This window comes from Anas platyrhynchos, chromosome 5, assembly GCF_047663525.1.
Source record: "Anas platyrhynchos isolate ZD024472 breed Pekin duck chromosome 5, IASCAAS_PekinDuck_T2T, whole genome shotgun sequence".
Classification (NCBI taxonomy): domain Eukaryota; kingdom Metazoa; phylum Chordata; class Aves; order Anseriformes; family Anatidae; genus Anas; species Anas platyrhynchos.
The window spans coordinates 15,431,511-15,454,495 of NC_092591.1; the positions used below are offsets into that span (position 1 = coordinate 15,431,511).

The 22,985-nt window shown below is 34.8% G+C and overlaps 1 protein-coding gene across 9 annotated transcripts in view; it reads left to right on the forward strand.

Moving 5' to 3' along the window:
- DICER1 (dicer 1, ribonuclease III) overlaps window positions 1–22,985 on the forward strand; it is an 82,353-nt gene that overhangs the window by 41,602 nt on the left and 17,766 nt on the right. For all 9 annotated transcript variants that reach the window (XM_072038339.1, XM_072038338.1, XM_072038344.1 and 6 more), the window contains 15 exons: window positions 868–1,000; window positions 1,508–1,583; window positions 2,607–2,746; window positions 5,102–5,281; window positions 7,640–7,853; window positions 8,241–8,394; window positions 9,773–9,955; window positions 10,268–10,373; window positions 10,479–10,654; window positions 10,925–11,708; window positions 13,089–13,244; window positions 17,058–17,940; window positions 19,888–20,156; window positions 22,387–22,549; window positions 22,640–22,715. In XM_072038339.1, coding sequence (XP_071894440.1) covers window positions 868–1,000; window positions 1,508–1,583; window positions 2,607–2,746; window positions 5,102–5,281; window positions 7,640–7,853; window positions 8,241–8,394; window positions 9,773–9,955; window positions 10,268–10,373; window positions 10,479–10,654; window positions 10,925–11,708; window positions 13,089–13,244; window positions 17,058–17,940; window positions 19,888–20,156; window positions 22,387–22,549; window positions 22,640–22,715 — 3,693 coding nt within the window. The remainder of the gene's footprint in view (window positions 1–867; window positions 1,001–1,507; window positions 1,584–2,606; window positions 2,747–5,101; window positions 5,282–7,639; window positions 7,854–8,240; window positions 8,395–9,772; window positions 9,956–10,267; window positions 10,374–10,478; window positions 10,655–10,924; window positions 11,709–13,088; window positions 13,245–17,057; window positions 17,941–19,887; window positions 20,157–22,386; window positions 22,550–22,639; window positions 22,716–22,985) is intronic.

The window sequence follows — 22,985 nt, forward strand, 5'->3', positions numbered from 1 at the left end:
AATATGCTTCCAAGGGAACGAGCTGATTCCATCTTTGTAAAGTCATGGCAGTTAGAGAAGGTCCTCAGAGACAGGAAAAGGTGAATGTTGTGACCCTCTTCCAAAAAGGCAAAGACGACGAGCCAGAGAGGTACAGACTGCTCAACTTTCCCATAGTCATATGGATCAAGTCCTTATAGAATGTGTTCCTAGATGTGTAAAGAAAAAGTGGTTTGCCTTTGTGGTTGGCCCACAGTGGCATCAAGGGCAGTCTTTGCCCTTGAACTGCCCCTGTTGTCTTCTGTGTGTTGAAATGTTTCACTCTGTGAACAAGGGAAAAGCAGCAAATGTAATTTACTTCACTTAAGTAAAGCTTTTGATGCAATTGCCATAGCACACCAGTAGCCATATTTGTGAAACGTAGACCATTTGGGTGGGACGGCCTGGCAAATAAAATGTGCCAAAGCAGTCAGGTTCACAGAGTGTAGTTAGTGGTAGATGACTCAAAGGCTAGCTTGTGTCTGGTTGTGTGTGTCATTATTCATGGGCCATTAGCAGATCCGATGCAGTTTAATTCATTGACCTAGTAGTATAGAGTGTGTCCTCAATACATTTGCCTTCGACACCTGTAGAGGAAGGGCTACCATTTGGAGGGGAAACTTGACAAATTGGAGACATAGGACACCAGTGAACCCTAGAGACCAACCCTAGGTGGTCTCCTATTTGGCAGTTAGTTGAACATTAATTGTGCATGTCCCCTTGCAGTGCTCAGTATATCATGAAATGATCTTATGTAGTGTTTATGCCAGTAAGGCAAGAGTCCATTGCAATGTCTTTAGGTTTTAATTTGCAAGTTCTGATGATTTGAAAAATCTCTTGTCAATTTAGGTACTGCGCTAGATTACCAAGCGATCCATTTACACACCTAGCTCCCAAGTGTAAAACCCGAGAACTACCTGATCATACATTTTACTCTACTCTCTACCTGCCAATCAACTCACCTCTTCGAGCTTCAATTGTTGTAGGTATCTGGGGAAGGAAAAGCATGGAAATAAGTGAATATGTTGGTGTAGGTGTGTGCGCACCTCTTTGAGATTATATTAAATGTTGTAAATGAAAATCACATGATTTCTCTCTTCCTGTATTGTGCTCTGTAACTGCATTTAAATGTGTCTATTTGTGTTACCTGTTTTTGAACAGTTGCTGTTTTTTCCATGGGCAAAAATACTTAGATATCCTTTCCAATGCTTTTTTTTTTTCATGTTTAAATATTGGTCAAAGGAACATGTGCTTTATTGTTTTTGATCAATAATAGTTTTCAGTTTGAAAGCTTGTAATTTTGGTTTCCATGGAAAACGAGTGTAAGTATCTTCATGAAACTTTCATTGCTGCAATATTTTATTAAGTTTTGCTTGCCTGATATTTTTATGTTAAATTAAACTAATTGTTTCTAACATATAATAAATAACATTTAATAAATAACATGCTAATCAACTGAAGTATTTAAGAAATATTTATATGTTACTAGGGTCCTCCAATGAGTTGTGCAAGATTGGCTGAGAGAGTTGTAGCTCTTATTTGCTGTGAAAAACTGCACAAAATTGGTAAGAATTTGAAAAGCAGTGTCTCATTGGTAAAGAGTTTTTTCATAATTAAAGATTGAAGAAGGTGTGACTTATGCATATATATGGATTTCTGATGTATACATCTACTGTAACTTCCTTTCTCTTGCCTTGCTTCGTGATGTCATCATGTAGTTAATAATTTAGCATACACCTTTTAAGCCTAAGTCATTTTCCAGGGAAATTTTCTTATTTAACATATTCTATTGCAAATGCAATATTAATAAGAGACAAACAAATTTTTACATTGAATATACTTAACGTAAAGGGGAAAATAATCTTATTCCCTAGAAGGTGTTGGTTATAGATCAGGAACTACATACCACGGCCAAAAAATAATTTCATGTTTTTTAAAGTGAATCTTAACAAAGAAATGTTTAAAATACAGAGCCCAAAATTTATTGTATTTACTGTATTGTAAGTCATTGTCCAGAAATAAGACATTGCAGGATTATTTTAGTTGTCTTGTCTCTGGCAATGAAGCATATTCTTATAGAATTTTTCAAAGAGAATTCCATGTTATTAGTGCTTTGAATGCAATACAGAAATATTTATATTTCATTTAAACAAGTTTGGCTTTTGTATGTTGTCCATCTGATGAGTTACACCTTTTGATCACTGAATTCAAAGCAATAAATTTGTCCAAGAATGACATTTTGATGGCTAAACTCAGTATTGAGGGCATGCCGTCAACAGTAGTATTTCCCTTTTTAGAATGATACAGGGACATAAATGTTCTCTCTTTCTTAGCATAACTCCATGTGAATTAAAATTTCTGATAACTGCAAGTATTTTAAATTCATAAAATGTTACTATAAATAAATACTTATTAATTTAATGTTTTTCACTCCTTCCCCAGAGATAGACTTTTGGAGCCTTGCATTCGTGTATTTAAAAAATTTAGTTGAGGTGTTTTCCTGAGCAACCACATTTGCATAGTACTTGAAGAGACCAAGGCTTGATTGTTCTTAATGCTATTTCTTTGTAATCTTTCACAATACTTAGGTGAACTGGATGATCATTTGATGCCAGTTGGGAAAGAAACGGTTAAATATGAGGAAGAGCTTGATTTACATGATGAAGAAGAAACCAGTGTTCCAGGAAGGCCAGGCTCTACAAAAAGAAGACAATGCTACCCTAAAGCTGTTAGTACGCTCAGTGCTGTCCACATCTCCAATCTAATATGTTATGTACTGATAAGAAGACAAAATTGCTAACTCACAATGCTTACCTGATAGGAATCTTTTACAATTCAATTTAATCTTGAAACATTTTGGAGCTTTAACTGTATGGAAACTTGCACTAATACCTTATTATTACAAAAGAACTTATGGGAGAGTATGTTATGGAAGCATGCCTGTAACTGAAAGAATGTACATTTTCTGTAAAGTTAGTTGACTGTATTTTCCTAGCATAGTGATAACCGGGAGATAAAATTATAGAATTACCTTGCATTGATAAATTGTAAAAATTTAAATTCTTTGGTAACTGTGTTAGAGCAATGGAATAATTATTGCCTTTCTGGAAAAGATAATTTAAGATGGATGGAGATGTCCAGGAGGCCATTTGCTAGGCATTGGAAGTTATCTGCAAGGCACTAATTAAATGCAGAAATTGCTCCTTTACACACTCTGTTTTTTTAGATGCTTGGTTTGGTGACTTTTGTGGTTGAGCAAGAAATTCGATAATTTTTTGTTTAACTTAAAGTGTCAAATAATATGCTTCTAATATTTTAATTTAAAAAACAGAAGCTTTACATATTAAACTTACTATAATGAAAGGGTTACCTAAGATAACTGAAAATTGTTTCATTAAGTAGTTTATCCTTAGATCTTTTACAACAAGTTTCAGCCATATAAGGTTGTAAAGTTGGACTTATTAGATGTTATTTGTGGAGATTTATTTATTTATTTTTGTAATAATAAGAGGAGATATAAGAAAGAAGTTTTGTGACTGCTCAGGAACTTTCCTTCTTCCCCTGCAGTTGTTATGGGTTCTGTCTAAGGTCCTTTGAATTAACTTGTAACTTGTTCAGAAGAAAACATTGAGAATAGATTGTTGATAATCTTTGCATTTCATGAAGAAGCCTGTAGCTTTTGGTCACATCTGGGGATATCTGTATGTATACTCAGAGTGGTAAGGTACAGTGCTGTGTTCATGTACAGCCTCAGTTATGGTGATATCCCTTAAGGAATTCCATTCTTGGCATCCTCCACATGCTCCAATTTATTAGTAGCTTAAATAATTAGTTATTAGGAAGACCAAGGAAAGGATACTGCGGCATCATAAAGAGTGTCATGGAGGGAAAGTGTCATGGAGGATGAGAAAAACTTTCTTGCACGACTCGTCAAATTTACCAGCTTGGATCTTTGTGATGTGTTTTGTGGTGCTTCTTGTGCCACTTTCAAGTCCTCTTACCTTCATTTTTTGAATTGGAGCTACTTGTAAAATGCATGATACTGTCATTCGTTTGGAGGAGTTGATTTGTCAAGTGATGCATCATTCTTTCTCAGTTATTTTTTAATACAAAATCCAAGAATATTTTCCCTTGCTTTTGTCCCAGCTTTTCACATCTGGAAAAGAAGCTTTGGCAAATGTTTAAGGTCTACAAGGTCCTCTGGGCTTAATATAGTTATTAAACTTATGAGTAATTTTCCATTAAGCCAAAGCTGTAGTTTTGCTGCAGTATAACTTTAAAATTCACAACTACATGTATTGCAGTTTATTTTTAGATAAACAGAAGGATCACTTTCTGAGACCTATAAAGTAGTGAACTCCTACCAAACATAAAGCATGGTTTCTTAGGGTCTATGAGAAATATGAACAGCAGAGTTAAAAATGCTTCTGGCTGTAGAAAGTATTCAAATCTACAAGCTAGAATTGGTACTGGAAAACTTCTATAATGTAATGCCTGCCTGGGCAACAGGGGCAATGTATATAATTTTGTTTGTGTTTATCCCTAGTGGGGGAAAAATGACATTTTGAAACTGTTTTTCTGGGGAAAATAATCTGTTATAAAACTGTAAAGTCAGCCAAGCTTGTATCAAAACTGAATTACTGGAGTGTAGAGTTTTTCATTTGTTTTATTTGTCCAAAGATCTAGGACATAAAGGGTGTCCTAAACATAAAGAGATACTGTCTAAACATGGTAATTGGCATCAAAACATCAATTTTATTAATAGTGAAGTTAAGACTGTGTTCTAAAATTAAACTTGTGTTTCTAACGCAGGGTGGATACAGTGAAAAGTTAGGTATGTAATAGAATTTGCCTTACCAAACAGGAAGAACTGGTGGAACACTGCAGGAGTTCGTGACTCCCAGGTCAATCTGGTGACCAAATGTCGTTGCTTAACAAAGCAAAAGTCTTAATTAATTTTCTTATTACTCATTTTTAGCAATACTTTTTCCAATTACATGCACAAGGCTTGTTCAAAGAGTAATGTTTAGGTGAATTTTCCTAACTTAATAATGTTAATATTGTTTTCTTTTTTGATTTTTAGATTCCAGAATGTTTGAGAGATAGTTATCCCAAGCCCGATCAGCCCTGTTACCTGTATGTGATAGGAATGGTGTTAACTACTCCATTGCCTGATGAGCTCAACTTCAGGAGACGAAAGCTATATCCTCCTGAGGATACGACAAGATGTTTTGGCATATTGACAGCCAAACCTATACCTCAGGTAATGAGTCTAGCTCCTTTCCTTCAACTACATGCTTCACAACCTCTAATTTTCCAGACTGAAGAGTTGGAAATGACCATGAGAGGCAAGAGGCATCTGGATAATGCCATTAATAATATGCTTTAACTTTTGGTTAGCCCTAAAGTGGTTAGGCACTTGGACTTGATGATCTGTGTGGGTCCCTTCCAACTGTTCTGTTTTATAACTGCTGCTTGTATCAAGCAACCTCTGGAAAATAAGCAGTAATATATCTAGTCCAGTCACCACTTTATTAATAGAACAAGCTATTCTATTGCAGCCACTTTCATTTTACAATTTTAGTTTTTATTATTTGCCAGTAGCAAATTCAAAATGTTCCTCCTTTTTTGTATGAAGTATGATAGGAATGGAGTTTCAGCTAGAGAGATGGCCTGCAGCACTAACTTATCTAGAGGAAAGCTATGATAACAAGTCCTTTCAGCATTCATAGTCTGCTACAGCAGAAAAAGTAGGCTGTGTTAATAGGAATTGGCACAAAGCCCTAAATGATAGTTACATCTGGGAGGAATTGTGTGGTGAAAATGCAAATGAAATAATTCAGTGACTGTGCCCTTGCCTAAAATGAATACTCTCACTTTCCATCTTAGCTTAAAAATATCTTTTGTGAAAAGGGTAACTAACTCCTAGCAGATTAGTCACAGGAAAACCATGTTGTAGACCTTTCTACAGAGGTTTTAATCCAAGCACATGAATGGGATTCCTGTGATTAAATATGAGAATCTTTTAAAGGAAACATAATAGAGGTGAGTACTGAAGTTTACTTAACTATCACTGCTAAAACCAGCATGCTCCATTAGCGGTTCCAATCATCAAAGTTCTGCAGGAAAAGTACTATTGGTCTTATGGATTGGAAAGCCTAGGAGCAAAGTTTTGAAAAGAGGCCTTAAAAGATTGTAGTTCTAAAAATGTTCAGCATGGAGGGACTACGTGATGATACAAATCCACATCAAAAGTGCCTTCTGATCACATCTTCACCTGAATTCTAAGAAATATGATAATATTTAACACACACACAGTAACTTTGTAATTTATATTTTAATCAAAATTGAGATGAAGGAATTGGTAGCTTTCATATTCTGGCAGACAATGAAAACATTTTGTATCAATTGGCTTTTTGGAAGTAAAAAGTGTGTGTTTTTTTTTTTTTTTTTTAAGCCAGAGAATCATTCATCTGTTGATCAAAAATAAGTAGTATTCACTTAAAGACTCATACAGACCTGTGATATCATTGTGTGAAACTTCCTAAGGAGATGGAAACAACATACTTCAGTGCATAATTAGGTGATTTTTGCACATTTGCCTGGATATCATATACAAAATAAATTAAAACAAACAAACAAACAACAGCATACCAAAAGAAGACTTGTTTTTCACATTGGGTTCTTACTTTGAAATACCATAGATTTCCAGTATTTCCTTTTACACCTACTTTCACTTTACTTCAACTGCTTTGAGGCATATGTTAAAGAAAAACATACAGTCCTCAGAAACGTAGTAATCATGGAATGTAGTCATGTCAGATGTCCTGCTGTTTGATCTATACTAGCTACTTCATAATAAGATTCAGCAATGGTGCTCCTTTGAAGATTTGTCCTGCTGCTTCTGTTTGGCAGTTGAGTTGCGACTAAAGAATAATGTTATACGTGGCTCCAAACTGCGAGGTATTTTAAAGTATTTAGACTGTCAGGGTGGTTCGTGTGATAGCTGAAGTACTTTGTTTCACTCTCCCAGTCTTGCACAGTTCTGCTGGATTAGCAGATCTGTGAGGGCTTCCTTGGCTAATCAACATCCAAGTCTAAATTACCTAATACAGAGATCCTGCATGGTTTTTGTCAGATATGGAGAATGGTGATCAGTTTCAGCTACAAAAGAAGCGTGGTTCATTGTAGAACCTGCTGATTGGTGGTTTTTGTGTTTTGTTTTTTTTTCCTACAGCAGGGTCAGTTTGTTGCAAGTACTACTTCTTACACAAATGTTAAGGTAGGAAACTGGCAGGAGAATGCCAGCTTATAGAGAACCTCTGGAGTAAATTCCTACTCTTTGAGAAGCCTAGGACATGAGTAGATTTAGTGTGTAGTCTGCCCCCAGCCTTGAAAGGGGCATGAGTTAGCACAAGTGTTTGAAACATGACTTGTTTCAAACAGCTGAGAGGCTTTATTTTTTTAAACACTTAAATGGATTTCAGTATTATTTTTATTAGCAAGATGTTAGTACCATTCTTTGCATAATTACCATTATCTAAGTAAAGAACTGGTACTCTGTAGAGGAATCCTATTCTGAATTTTTCTGTCTTTTGTTTTTTTCTTGTTTCATATTTAGATTCCTCACTTTCCTGTGTATACTCGCTCTGGAGAGGTTACAATATCTATTGAGCTTAAGAAATCTGGTTTTACTCTGTCTCTGCAAATGCTTGAGCTGATAACACGACTCCACCAGTACATTTTTTCACATATTCTTCGTCTTGAGAAACCTGCACTAGAGTTCAAACCCACAGAAGCTGATTCAGCCTATTGTGTTCTACCTCTTAATGTTGGTAAGAATTGAATGTTTTTTTTAATATTCATTTTTAATTCTTTAACACACTTGTTAATGTTTGTTAAATTTCAGGGGTCAGCTGTAGAAATAATACCATACGTGGTAGTGTGGAATTTTATTAAGTTATAATTTTTATTATTTCACAATTCAAATTAGTTTTAACTTAATGATGTGACTTAATTTATAGAAGATTTCAGCTGAGTCTGTAAGGGTCTAAAATCATATATATGTCTCCTTTGAAATCTCTTGGGGATAGATAAATAAAATGAAAAATAATCAAATATGTGTACAGAGTAAGAAAAAAAGGTGTTGTAATTCACAACTTGCCAGACAAATTGGAAAACTCTCCCCTGAATAACTGAGTTATGCATTTTCCTTTTTGAAGTTGATGACTCCAGCACTTTGGACATTGACTTTAAGTTTATGGAAGACATTGAAAAGTCTGAAGCACGTACAGGCATTCCCAGTACACAATATACAAAAGAAATGCCTTTCATTTTCAAGTTAGAAGATTACCAGGATGCAGTTATCATTCCACGGTGAGTATTAAGTATTTCTCTTATTTGGACATTCTTAAAATAGGCATGATTGTAAATAGGATAAGGAAAAAAGATTTCCTAAAGGCTTCCTTAACCAGCACTTTCTTCACTGAAGAATTTCAGAAAGCCTGGGGATAAGGTTTTATTGAATTTCTGTTTGGAAGAAAGCTAAAAAAGACTCATTTATAGTATATTAATTTTAATTAGAGATGACAATCTAGGTATATGAATAGAAGCTTAGTGATAGATGAAGTAGATCAAAGCACAAAAAAAGCTAATAAGCAAACCTAAACATCCAATGTATCTTGTACGGTTATTTCAAAGTGTTCTATGTTATTTGGTCCCTTACTGATTTTCATTTGGAGAAAATTTCTTCTTGAACACAGATCAACTGCTGTACCAGTCAACAAATTACAAAGTTAAAGAGACATTTTGTTATCATTACACATACTAACTAGGCACTGCCCTGTATAGTCTCTGCTTAGGACTGTTCCAGTACTTTAAAAGAACAGTTATGGGTTACTAGTTTAAGCAACAGCTTAAACTGACCCAGCCATGTTTCAAAGGATAGAGAAGTGATATTTCGTCAGAGCCTCAGGGTTAAGAGAAGCCTTTATCCATAGACTTAAGGCAGTATAGATTTGTAGGTAAGCATAGTAAGTAAACTGCAGTCAGGTCCTTGTGAGGATACCTAGGAAACCCGATATGTAAAGGCTCCTTTAAAAACTCTGAATTTCTGATGTCAGGATTTAATTAGATTTGCTGTTTTTTAAACCTTTAATTACTATTTTCTTGTATGTGTTTATCACATAGTATCCATAGCATCACTAAATCTAACAAAGGTGTTGCAGAATTCTGGCTTTAGTTTTCTAATATCTTACTTCTGTTAAAAGAGCCACACTGTACTTGGAAGGCTTGTGAATTTACCATATTAAGTATTTGAATTTTTGCATTTTAATTTTAGTTGGAGGATGACTTAGTTAAAATACCGGTATAGGTGTGAGGTAGTACAATATTTGTATGAGGTAGAAATCCATTTCTACTGATCTTAGCACAAATGGGAGATCAGATTTAAAAAGCCAAATTATCAAGTTTAATTAGTAGGTATTTGGAATTAAGAAATTACAATTTGTAGTATTACTTTTGAGATTGTTATCTATATATTGGGTTTTGAAGACGTAAATTCCTCATTTAATTTAAACATTTATGCAGAGGAAATTAAGAATAAAGCAAATCTATAATATCTTTATTTATTCTTCTTATTTAGTATTTGATTGAGCTAAACTAGTGTTTGTTTGTTTTTTTTTTAGGGGTGGGGAGGCTTTCAAGTGAGTTATTTAATAGTTTATCTATAATATGTATTGAATTTTTCTTTCAGGTATCGAAATTTTGATCAGCCTCATCGATTCTATGTAGCTGATGTATACACTGATCTTACTCCACTCAGTAAATTCCCTTCCCCTGAATATGAAACTTTTGCTGAATATTATAAAACAAAATATAATCTTGACCTGACCAATCTTAACCAGCCGCTGCTGGATGTGGACCACACATCTTCAAGGTAACAACAGCCATATTTCTGTTTGATGTTTGTAGTTTGAGAACAAAGTACCATTTTTTTTCCTCTCCATGTGATATTGCTAAGGGCTTGTGTTTTCCAAAGTAATTTTTTTTTTTTTCCTGAGGGGTAACTAGCTTATGTTATACCAACTGTAACTTGAATCCATTTCTTTTTTCCAGAAGTGCTTGTGCTGTCACTTCACAGTGCAATAATGATGCATACTGAATAAGTTATCACTTTGGAAAGTTTAGGCTAGTAAGTTCTATTCATTAATTATATGCTTGTATTAAACTGTTTTCACATGTATTTTAGACTTAATCTTTTGACTCCTCGCCATTTGAATCAGAAGGGAAAAGCACTTCCACTGAGCAGTGCTGAGAAGAGGAAAGCAAAATGGGAAAGTCTGCAGAATAAGCAGGTAAAATACAAATATTTAATTAAAGTTGCCTCTCAAAATTAGGTATCAAACAGTAGTTTGATACCTAATTTTACAAGTAAAATTATTTTCTTCTTGCTTCCCCAGATACTGGTTCCAGAGCTCTGTGCTATACATCCTATTCCAGCATCACTGTGGAGAAAAGCAGTTTGCCTCCCCAGCATACTTTATCGCCTGCACTGCCTTTTGACAGCAGAGGAACTAAGAGCTCAAACAGCCACTGATGCTGGTGTAGGGGTTAAATCACTTCCTGCAGATTTCAGGTATGTATTTTTTCAATACATTTAATATTTGACCTCACAGAAAACAAGGTCAAAACTTGGTTACTATGAGAATTTAGAACTGATACCCTTTGTTTTATTCATGTCACTTTTCAGTCAAAATGATAGTTAAAAAATGACTTGGTTGCAAATGGTGAAGTTAAATGCTGCAGGCACTTTTTTGCAAAAAAACATTGCTTTCTTAAAAACGTGCATATAGTCATCTTGTCATAATATTTTTTTCTTAATAAAGCTAGCATGTTATTTTTACAGATACCCTAACTTGGACTTCGGATGGAAAAAATCTATTGACAGCAAATCCTTCATCTCTATACCTAGCTCCTCTTTGGTAGAGAATGAAAATTACTGTAAGCACAGCACAATTGTAGTCCCTGAAAATGCTGCACATCAAGGTGCTAATAGAACCTCTTCTGCAGAAAAACATGACCAAATGTCTGTGAATTACAGAACACTGCTCGATGAGTCACCCAGTAAACTCCAAATTGATGTCTCGGCAGAACTTGCAGCAATTAATGGTGTTTCTTATAATAAAAACCTTGCCAATGGCAATTGTGATTTAGTTAACAGAGACTTTTGCCAAGGAAATCAGCTGAATTACTGCAGGCAGGAAATTCCTGTACAACCAACTACCTCATATCCCATTCAGAATTTATACAGCAGTGAGAACCAGCCCAAGCCCAGCAATGAATGTACTCTACTGAGTAATAAATACCTTGATGGAAATGCTAACAGATCTACCTCAGATGGATGCCCCAAAATGGCAGTGACCACCAGTACTTCAACAGCTCTTCATCTTTCAAAAGACAGAGTGGATTCTGAAAAGAACCCTTCTAGTGGGTACTCCTCAAAAACTCTTGGTCCTAATCCTGGTCTCATTCTTCAAGCTTTGACTCTTTCGAATGCTAGTGATGGATTTAATCTGGAGCGGCTAGAAATGCTTGGTGATTCATTTTTAAAGCATGCCATCACTACATACTTGTTTTGCACTTACCCTGATGCACATGAGGGACGGCTGTCATACATGAGAAGCAAAAAAGTAAGTAGTAACAATCTAATGATATTACATAGAAGGCATGTATATTTATATTATATACAGTATATATAATATTAAATTTATATATATATATATAAAGTATATATGTGTGTGTTTCTGTGCATGTGTATCTATATTTGTGTGTATGAATGCAGGATGAAGGAATTAATGTTACCATAGCTGTAATTGATTGAAACTGTTTTTTATGGTTCAATTCTAAATCTAAACCAGCTGGTTACCAGCCTAAGAAAGGACTGAATCAAACCAAAAGTTCTGGGTTAGTTAGAACACATTTGGTGGACCAAACATTAGAGTTGCTTTGAGTAGAAACTCTTAATGGGAGTACTTGAATTAAGAAGAATCAAGAGTTAGCAGCACAGAGCATCTGGTTGTAGCTTTATTGACCTTTTTCTCTTTGTTTCTTCATTAAGTTACTTTCCAAGAAAGCTTTCTGTATAATCTTACAAGAATATGTAAAATTAAACAAAAACAAATCTTACAGAACTGTTAAATCAAAACTTATAGCAGTATTCTAACGTAAATGTAAACAGTAGTGAGCAGTCTTCACTTCTACTATTGCTGTTTTAGAATTTTGGAATAATAGATTGTAAAAATGCTTTTTTTCCCTCGTAACATGATAATTTGAATTAAATGCTAAGTATTTGATTGTCTACTAATAAAAGGCTTCACAGAGGATTAAATGTTTAAATGTAGTTTAGTCTTGGAAAGTATAGAAGGCTAAATAATTTGCACAGTTCAAATAAAAGTGATTGAATATTCATGTTCAAATTTCAAGACTTTAAAAAGAAATATGGAAAGTGTGTTTAAAATGAGAAATGAAGACCAGAAGTTGGTAGTTCAAAAGGAAAAGATATTTGTGTATGTGAGTGGGCTTTTTCCCTTCTATTTATATTATTTAAAAGAATCTGAATCTTTCAAAAATAACATCTGGAGTATGACTTAATAAGATTTGTTTTACAGAACCATGTTAACACTTTCTATTGCCAAGGTTTAAGTCAATCTATTCACAATAGTAATCATTTTTCATTCCAAATCTAGTTTAAATGCTGATTTTTAATACTGGTAATTAATGGTAGTTGTCTGTGTCATATTTACTATTATTTTAAAATTAGCAGTAAAGAGAATTTAAACTGTCAGATTTCTTTAACTGAAATAGTTGCACCTAATATATTTGTCCTTAACTGAATAATATTTGCTGTGCTGTAAATTGGTTAAGAAAGCTGAACACCCTTTAGAGAACTAGAGGAAGTGCCTAATGATACAAAATCTGGCTTGACCACGTAAAATTGTTTTTCTTTTATATTTTACCATTTTCTCTTATAAATGCATGTCCAGAGATTTATCAGAATATTTTTCCTGAAGGTCAGCAACTGTAACTTGTATCGCCTTGGAAAAAAGAAAGGACTGCCTAGTCGTATGGTGGTGTCGATATTTGATCCCCCTGTCAATTGGCTTCCTCCTGGTTACATAGTGAATCAGGACAAGAGCAACACTGATAAATGGGAGAAAGATGATGTGGTAAGACTTTCTTTAACTACGTTGAAAAATAACCATCTTTATGCATCAGAATAATGTAATGACTGGTATATATTCTTTCGCTCCTACATCTTCCAGTCCGTCAGATATTTTGCTACATTTTCAAATAAATAAAATCAGTACCTTTGTTTCATTTCTGTCAAAAACTTCATAACTTAAGGAAAATGAGGAACGGACTGATCCCAATTAGAACCAAAACTAAGGAAATTGGTTGAACGTCATGCAATAACGAATGTGTGTATTAACAGAAAAGCGGGAAAGAAACTTTTTTCCATGTAACATGCTGTCATGAGTTTGCCAGGTCTGTAATTTCTCTTGGAAATTTTAAATTGAATTATCGTTATTGTTTTTGCTGTATTATTTATATAGAAGACCTTTTATGTCTGTCTGCTTTTTGATGAATAACGAGTTTACCTTTACAGAATCTATGAAAAGGAGAAAGGAGTTGGCATTTTTCGTAGTGCTTTGGCAGAATAAAGTTTGCAGCTGGCTTGAAAAAATACTGGTTGCTGTTAGCTACAAAACAGGGATGATCGAGAGCTACTTCTCCAAAATAAAATGCCGAGGTAGACACCCTTACTGTCCATCACCAAAAGCTTTGGAATGGCAAATCTTAATCAGGAATTATGACAGTTATTTTCTGACTACAATCTCTGTATGCTGAGATTAAAAGTGGGTGTTTAAGAAATATTACTGATTACAGCAGTGAGTAAGTATTAAATGTTTGAGAATAGTTTGTAGGTTAGGGGAAGTGGGAGGATTTGCTCCTTTCTCCTATTTGAAAACCACGCTCAGATTGTAGAACCACCAGAGGGCACATGAGAGGGCTGATAGGTAGTTGTGCTGTGCAAATAAATGTTTATTGCAGAATAAAACAACCTGATTATTGTGGTTCAGTATTGTGCCAAGATTTCATTTCAAAGAGACTTACTGTTCTACCTTTCTCAAAATAAAATAGTACATGTGGGACAGGCGCTAATCATTATTTTTAAAACCTTTCACTTCTCCGTAACTTTTTAGTGGCATTTTCCTCTTTGCTAGTTAGTCACTGTTTATTTGTAAATAAAATATGCAATTTCAGACCAAAATTTGGTGATGCAACTAAGCAATAGCTTGTTGGTTTTTTTTCTGTGCCAAGTGGCAACTAGATATTTTGCAACCTCAGATTTAAATTTCATTCTTTATCCATGGAGTCGTGGTCTATGACTGGAGCTAGAAATATCCTATCATTATAATAGATTATTACTAAAACATCCTAGTCAAATGTTAGTATTTTTGTGTTATCAAGCATTAAGATCTTCCCTGTCCTAGATTGGTCTATTCATTTTATCAAATACCTCATTTCCAAAAAGTATGAAAAAACACATGATGTAATTATCTTCAGCTTGCAAGTAAACATAACTTCTTCAAAATTAAACAGATGATCTTTAAGAAAAACTCATCTCCTCTGGAGTTAATTTTGGATTATTACTTGAAATGCTGTTTAATTATGAAAAAACTCAACTCTCAGAATTGTTTCCAGGCTCGTTTAGCTACTGAGCATTCTCACCATTTCATTTTCATATCTTTTTAATACTAGAAACAATGTACAGACCATGTTAGAGTGGGTTACTTAGATGTCCCTTTTCTTAAAAATGAATTGTAATTAACTTGTGAATGAAAATGTAGTAATTTATCAATTTTTAAATCTTTGCAAAAACAGTCAGTGGAGTCTTCCAAATTAGCACATCTCATTCAGGGAATGTATTTTTATTTTAGTGACAGATGGGACAGGTGGTGGGTAATAAGAAAAAAACTCAGCACTAGCTCAAGTTGGGACTGGTTAAATAAACTTGTCTTGAATGTTTTGCTGCTACTGGTGTCCAAAATAACTACTTGAATCAAACTTTGTAGTTTGGTACCGAACAATTAAAGTTACTGAAATCCCTGCTTTGTGTGTGTGAAACGGGTAGTTACAGCAGCAGAATTTTTTGGCAAATGTATCTGAACTATCAATTTCTACAGGAAACGTTTTTCCTCTCGGTCTTTACTAAACCTGACAACCTGCTCCGTTGCGATGAAGGTCACCATCCATTTGATCAACGTGTGGGTTCAAGTGCTGCTAGTGCACCTTACGGCTGCTACCCATCCACCCCTCTAAGGAATGGTGTGTTTGGCCCAAAGGGAGGTGTCCCCATCTGGTTCACAGATTCACAAGATTAGATAGCTGAGATTTTGGTATAGCATACATAGATTGAGGGCAGATAGAGGCTGTTTCACTTGATTCAAAATGGTGTTGGCTTTCAGGACCCAATCCAGAAAAGCACTTTGAATCTGATCTTGCTCCTATCAAATTCAGTGGCAGAATTCCCATTGACATCAGTGATGCTGGGTTGAGCCTGTGAATAGTCCTTTTGATGTAAGGAAGACTACTTGTGCATTTAGCTGATATGTTTAAGTGCTTTTCTGGATTGGGGCCATAGCAAATTGTACAGCATTGTATAGCTTGGGCATATCTGTGTTCAATTTATCATTTACTTCAGTCCATACCAATTCACTCCATATGAGGAGAGATATGAGATATCATACTTCTACTGTTGTGGATATGAATTTATGTATTAAAAAATTGGTGACAAATGTAACTTTCTTTTAAGTAGGTAAGGCTGAAAGCATAGCCTTGAAAAAAAAAAAAGTAGTTGTTTAAAGGTTAGGATTAATACTAGTTGCCTTGTTGCCTTTACGTTGCATTGTAATCTTACTTCATGATTTAATGTTTATGTTGATTTCAGTACAAAACAAAAACTTATATTGTATACGTGTGCCATTTATCTGCTTTTCCAGAGGTTCTCTGCTGAAATCCTGGTAATATAAAACATATGACAAACTGGAGAGTTTTCATATTTGTTAAAATCATAAATTATTAACTTGTATTTTGGTTCTGTAAGCAGTAAGATCACTTACTCAATCCCTGATGCATGCAATCAAGACAGTCTCCCACACAAGCATTTAATTCTTGCCAACTGGTATTAGGCTCCTATTTTTGATCTGTAATATATAAATCACCTACACTGATGCACTAATCTTACTTTCTATTAGCTTGCTGAGTACACTGCAGATCATTTGCAACTAACTGTATGTGAGAGTATGGATAAATATATTTTACTACTTCAGGTGATGATTATTGAAGTACAAGGGTCAAGTTGGTTCTTACAGTGTTTCATTGAATGTGTTTTCAGCTTATTTGTCCCCAAGCTGAGATTATGGTGATTATGACTGTAGTGAACCCTATGAGCCCCTTTCTACTTGGCATAGAAGGATGTAGAAAGAATCTTCAAAATTACATTGATGAAACGTTTGCAGTAGCCTTTCTTAGTAGCCAGAAAGAAGGATATGCCCAAATCTGTTCCTTTAAGTCTCTAAACTTGTTAATTTACTAAAATTCTTTTTTTAGTTTTCTTTGGCATGCATGTAGGCATGGTTTAGTAGTTTTTGAGTAGTTGTGTGTGCATTGGATATAGGTATAAGCATAAGTTCCTATGAAACATAGTATATGTGTTGTACATAAAACATACAAAACCTTTGTAACGTAACCTGTAATGGTGTGTTCCAAGACAATTGCTCCAGTCTTAGAATGCTAGTATTGAGATTGTCTAATCAGATACACAATACAATACAATGTCATTAGGAACATTAACCAAAAAAAAAAGTCAGGCTTATTATTAGCAGATACTACTCAAGTCATATTCTTATGACACTTCTGGAATAAGAGCTTCTCATTTTCCTCCTCAGTAGCATATTTTTTGTGTTCTTTCACAGACAAAGGAGAATTTGTTGGCCAATGGTAAACTTGAGGATTATGATGATGATGAAGAGGATGAAGACCTAATGTGGAGGTTACCCAAGGAAGAACCAGACTTTGAAGATGATTTTTTGGAGTATGATCAGGAGCATATCAAATTCATCGATAATATGTTAATGGGATCAGGGGCTTTTGTGAAGAAAATTTCTCTCTCTCACTTTTCAACCACTGATTCGAACTATGAATGGAAAGCACCCAAAAAGTCATCCCTGGGTAACGTTCAGTTTTCATCAGATTTTGATGATTTTGACTATAGCTCTTGGGATGCTATGTGCTATCTAGATCCTAGTAAGGCTGTTGAAGAAGATGATTTTGTAGTGGGCTTCTGGAATCCATCAGAAGAAAACTGTGGTGTTGATGCAGGAAAACAATCTATCTCATATGACTTGCATACAGAGCAGTGTATTGCTGACAAAAGCATTGCAGACTGTGTGGAAGCCCTGTTGGGCTGCTATCTGACCAGCTGTGGTGAAAGAGCTGCTCAGCTTTTCCTGTGTTCATTGGGGCTGAAGGTGCTCCCTGTAATTAAAAAGACTGATTGGGAAAGCACTTTGTGTGCCACCGGAGAGAACTGTAACAGTGAGCAGAAGAATCTTTCACCAAACTCTGTTTCTGCTTCTGTAGCTAATTCAGAGCCTTCTCTTTATAAAGACCTGGAGTATGGCTGTTTGAAGATTCCACCAAGGTGTATGTTTGATCACCCAGATGCTGAGAAAACCCTGAATCACCTTATTTCTGGTTTTGAAAACTTTGAGAAGAAAATAAACTACAGTTTTAAGAACAAGGCTTATCTTCTTCAGGCATTTACTCATGCCTCATACCATTATAATACCATTACTGGTAAGTTATCTTTAAGAAAACTGTTTTTTTCTTATATGACAAATGTAAGAGAAGTAGTTTATGTTGTGTTTGTTCCTCTATGTAGTCTTTTTTTAATATCTGACATGCTACTTTAGGAAGTCAACAATCTCTTAACAGAAAATCTTAGAAAACAGTATCTTGCCTTGATTTAGAAGGGGGGTACTTGTTGAAGCTGTATCTCAAGGATTATTCATATTTTGACTTCATACAGATACAAATTTCATCTCTGACACTGTATCACTGTATCAGTTGCATAGAATTTATGTTAGATTTTTATTTAGCTGTGATAATTTCCTATATAAATCCAGAAAATCACAATTCTTCTAGAAGCAGATCATGTTTTGCAACTACATTTACCAGTTTTGTCCCATAATTGAATCCCCCAAATATTACACTTCGACTGTACTTCTAAAGACTAAGTGTAGACTCTACAACACTTATTAGCTTAATAGTCTCTAAAATAGTGAAATACAGAGATTTTAATCTGAGGTTGTGGATTGGAAGGTTTAATTAAGTTTAGGTATTTTATTGAGTAAATACTGAAGCAGTTTACTAAATCAGACTAAATATTAATTTCAGGTAGACTGCTTAATGTTTCTGTACGTGATCTCGTAAAAGATTTAACAGCAATCCAAATTTGTATGTCTGTAATCTTCTTCAATTACTTTTGCATATACTAATTAATTAATTATTTGTTCTTTCTAAAATTATAAATATTTTGCTATTATAACATGTAACCCTATTTGAATGGCAAATGCCTGTGTAGTCACCAGTCTGAATTTTTCCCTATAGTGAATTGGTTCCTTATTCCAAGGAGTGAGAAGTCTCTGCTTTAATTAAAGAAATAAGTCATTTTGAAAACATAGTACATTGAGAAATGGTCCTAACGAAACACTGAAATGCTCCTTTGGTTTTTCATTTGAAGTAGTATTGCTTACATGTACATTTACTTTTTACAGAAGCTTCACAAAACGTATAGAAGGTAGATAATTCCTTTTTTTTTTTACATGCTAACAGAAACATTGGGACATAGTGTCTAGATGAAATTACATTGCTCATAGCCAAAACTTTTGATCCTACTCCCTTTTCTATTTACCAAATAAGATAATTCGGAGTTGCTGCAACAGGCAAAGCTTCTTTTCTTAAGAAGCATTAGTTGTGATGTGACAGCATCTTAGATTCAGTTGCTGTAAAAGCAGCTTCATACTGCCATTTCACTCTCAAGTAGTAGTTTTGTATTCCTTCCTTCTCTTCCCACCTATCCCTGTTTGCTTTCAAGAGGTTTAGTTGGTGGTGGTGGTTTTATTTATTTTCTAAAAATAGACCTCCGTAGCACTCCGTTCCCCCTCTCCCTTGTCAATTTTCCAAACAGCGAAAGCTTGCCAATTTTATTTGTCAGCTTAAAAGAGCACCTTCTGAATGGGAATCTTGGTTCAGTGCATTCAGAGAATTCTAAATGTGTGGCCAATTGCATCAAAAAATCTCATTGTATGTCCCCCTGCTTTTAATGTAGTGATTTTTTTATTCATTTTCAGAAGATTAATTGTCATCCTTTTCAAATTAATTTCCTAGTAGAGTCTCTTGATTTTTTATTTGTGCATGTTTCTCAGCACAATAGGGCATAAGCATTGAATTGTTTATAAACAAAAGTATTTTGCTAGCCTGACAAATTAACATTTGGTTTAAAAGTAGCTTTATTTTTAAATAAAACTTGTGTTTTTTCCTTATTTTTATAATTCACTAACAACCTTTTTAAAGATAATGATGATACCTGTTTTAAAATACACATTGTCTTCCGTGAGCATTGGATTGTTTGTGGAATTCACAGGGCAGCGTACCAAACCTCCTTTCCAGAAAGGCCTGGAAAGAATGTGGGTACTAAACTTAATTGTGTTGTTACATTCTTCTATTTCCAATGCTTTCAAGATTGTTACCAGCGCTTAGAATTCCTGGGAGATGCAATTTTGGACTACCTCATAACCAAGCACCTTTACGAAGACCCACGGCAACATTCTCCAGGAGTTCTTACTGACCTGCGATCTGCTCTAGTCAATAATACCATTTTTGCATCACTAGCTGTAAAGTACGACTACCACAAGTACTTCAAAGCTGTCTCTCCTGAACTGTTTCATGTTATTGATGACTTTGTGCAGTTTCAAATGGAAAAGAATGAAATGCAAGGAATGGATTCTGAGGTTAGTGGTAGTAGAAAAAATGTTTTGAATATCTGATTTGTAGCATGCTATTGGATATTTTAGCATGATGTGCATTTTTGTAATGTTTCGCTTCTAAGCACAAAGCAGCCAAAAAAGCAGGTGGCTCCCAGTAATAAAGCATTCAATATGCAGAGTAAAATACAATCTTCAGAAGGTATAACATACATAAAAACATTCAGAAAAAAATTTGAGACCAGTTTTGCCTATAGATTTTTCTGTGACAATTAATTTCAATTTAATTTTCACCTTTGTGTCATTGTTATTAGAGTGTTTTCCCTGTGTTGTTCTTAGCTTGCTTTCTTCTCTGATTGATTGGAAGCCTACTATACCATAAAATTGTAATGAAGAAGCACTAAGTCACCTAGTGCTAACTCAGGGTAGGATATTTATGTAACGCTATGAACAATACCATCTTGGCACAATGGTTGGCATTATTTAGTTTAGCACACTGTATAAGAAATTCTCACTCCTTTTTCTGGATGATTTTTGCTGGGGCAGGTGTCATCGCATTGCACTCCAGTGTGTTTGAAATGTAAAACGAAAAGCCTTGTATCTGCTAGACAGGGAAGCATAAGCATCATTCAAATAAACCACTTGATAAAGAGTTTAACTGAAGACTCGCGAGCACAGATCATATCTGTATCCGAGTGGGAAAATAATGATAATGAAAATTTAATAAAGAATGGACTAAAACCAACTCCTTTAGATAAGCTGCTCAGAAAATGTTTGAGAGCAAGGGCCTTCAGGGTCAAATTCTAACGAGGGTTTTGGAAGAGAAGGATATCATTCTTTTTTTAAAAATATTATCAAATAGATATTCCTAATAGTTTGTCTTCTGAAAAACTATGACTAATCTTTAGAAAATATTCTGAGAATACACTAGCACTAGATAAACACTTTTTCCCTGACTTTAGTAACTTCTACTTTCTGATACACAATTTAAAGCTTGGGAATCACAAGGCTTCAGTTCCTTATGTGTTTACTGCCCTTGCATCTGTTAGAGAGCGAAATCCATATGTTTTAGGGGAAGGTTGAAAAAGTACTGACTAAGAAAAATTTTCATTGAAACTTAGATAATACAGATTATTTCACATCAGAGATCAAACTGTTACCTGTGTTCATCGCAATGTAAGTAAAAAGGTTAGAAACTCATCTTACAAGCTCATAACAGTGATTTTTAGCTTTGTTCAGTTTTTGCTGGTATGCAAAAAGATTGCCTAGAAACTTCCACCGAAGTTGCGACCAAATTGTGAGATAGCTGTTTCAAATAAAATTCTTGTTTCACTCTCCCTACGCCTGCTCCCTATCTTGGTCTGGCACTGAATTACTGAAACTCTTATTTCATCACAGTTAATGCAAGAGTCTTTGTTTCTGCAGTTCATGCCAGCTAGACTGGTTTCCATGTGTGTCTCCACGTCATCTGCTTTTCTTTTTTCAGATCTCACTCCTGAAACATCTGTTGCTCCTTGCCTTATAGCTCTTAATTTCTCTCTTCTATTTTTTAAGTTCTGCGTAATTCTAAAGTGCTTCAGTTTGCACTTGGTATGAAATACAGTATTCAAAACACAAACCATTTCATTTCAATCTGAAACCCCTATTTGGAAGGTATACACATCAGGTTTGACTTGCTAATTGATTTTAGGTAGAAATGCTGGGTGGGTTATCAGTTATCCATGGCTTATTTTGGTAATGTTTATTTTACACAGGTCTTCTGAGGTGGATGAGGTAAGGAAAGGTGCATTCAACTTTCATCTATGGATTTGACTTAGAGATTTTAAAGACTCCTTCAAGGAGGTCTTTAATGTATGAAGTCTTCTTTTGTTATGAGTATCTTGCTAGTATTCACTGATAGAGCCAAGTCTGTTTCTTATTGGGGTAAAAAACAGACCCATGGTGAAATCCTACAGAATTATTAAAGGAGGAATTCACAAAGCATATAAGTCCTCTGTACACAATGGTGTTTGGGATTTTTTCTTCCACATTTGAAAAATGATATATCCAGCAACTTGGTTTCATGGTTTCATTGGGGAATAAAAGAACAATTTCACTGTGGAAAGTTGTCAATGAAAAACTTAAAGGAAGCAGCTCAGGATAGGATGTAAGAGAGGTTACATTTCTGAAGATCTTTGTTTTATTTTAAAAGAAGCAAATGTCTTTCTCTTTTCTCCCCCTTTCCCTCCCCCCTCCCCCTTTTTGTAATTGCAAACAGCTCAGAAGATCTGAAGAAGATGAAGAAAAAGAGGAAGACATTGAAGTACCAAAGGCCATGGGGGATATATTTGAGTCCCTTGCTGGTGCCATTTATATGGATAGTGGAATGTCTTTGGAAATGGTTTGGCAAGTGTACTATCCAATGATGAGGCCATTAATAGGTAATGTCAGCTTTCAGAAAATAAAAAATTATTAAGCGCCATCTGTCATGAAAAGAACAAGCATCATTTTTATTATTTATTTTTTAACAGAAAAATTTTCTGCTAATGTGCCTCGTTCCCCAGTGCGAGAGCTGCTGGAAATGGAGCCAGAGACGGCCAAATTTAGGTAAGAATACACTTTCTTTGGTATAAACTGCCCTAAAATGTTTTTAAGCTGTGCTTCGTAAACTACTGAATAGTTTTAAATGTCATGAGTGACTTTTAATCTTATTTGCACTAAGCAGCTAAGATGGTCTTTGTGTTCATTTTTTCCCCATGTATAACTTTCTGAGAAAAGTAATGATTTCTGTTTAACTATGCTCCTTTTACTTCTGTAGAAAAGAGAAAGTAGGTCTTGTGTTTCACATTAACTTGCCTAGACAGTAAGTAATTCTTG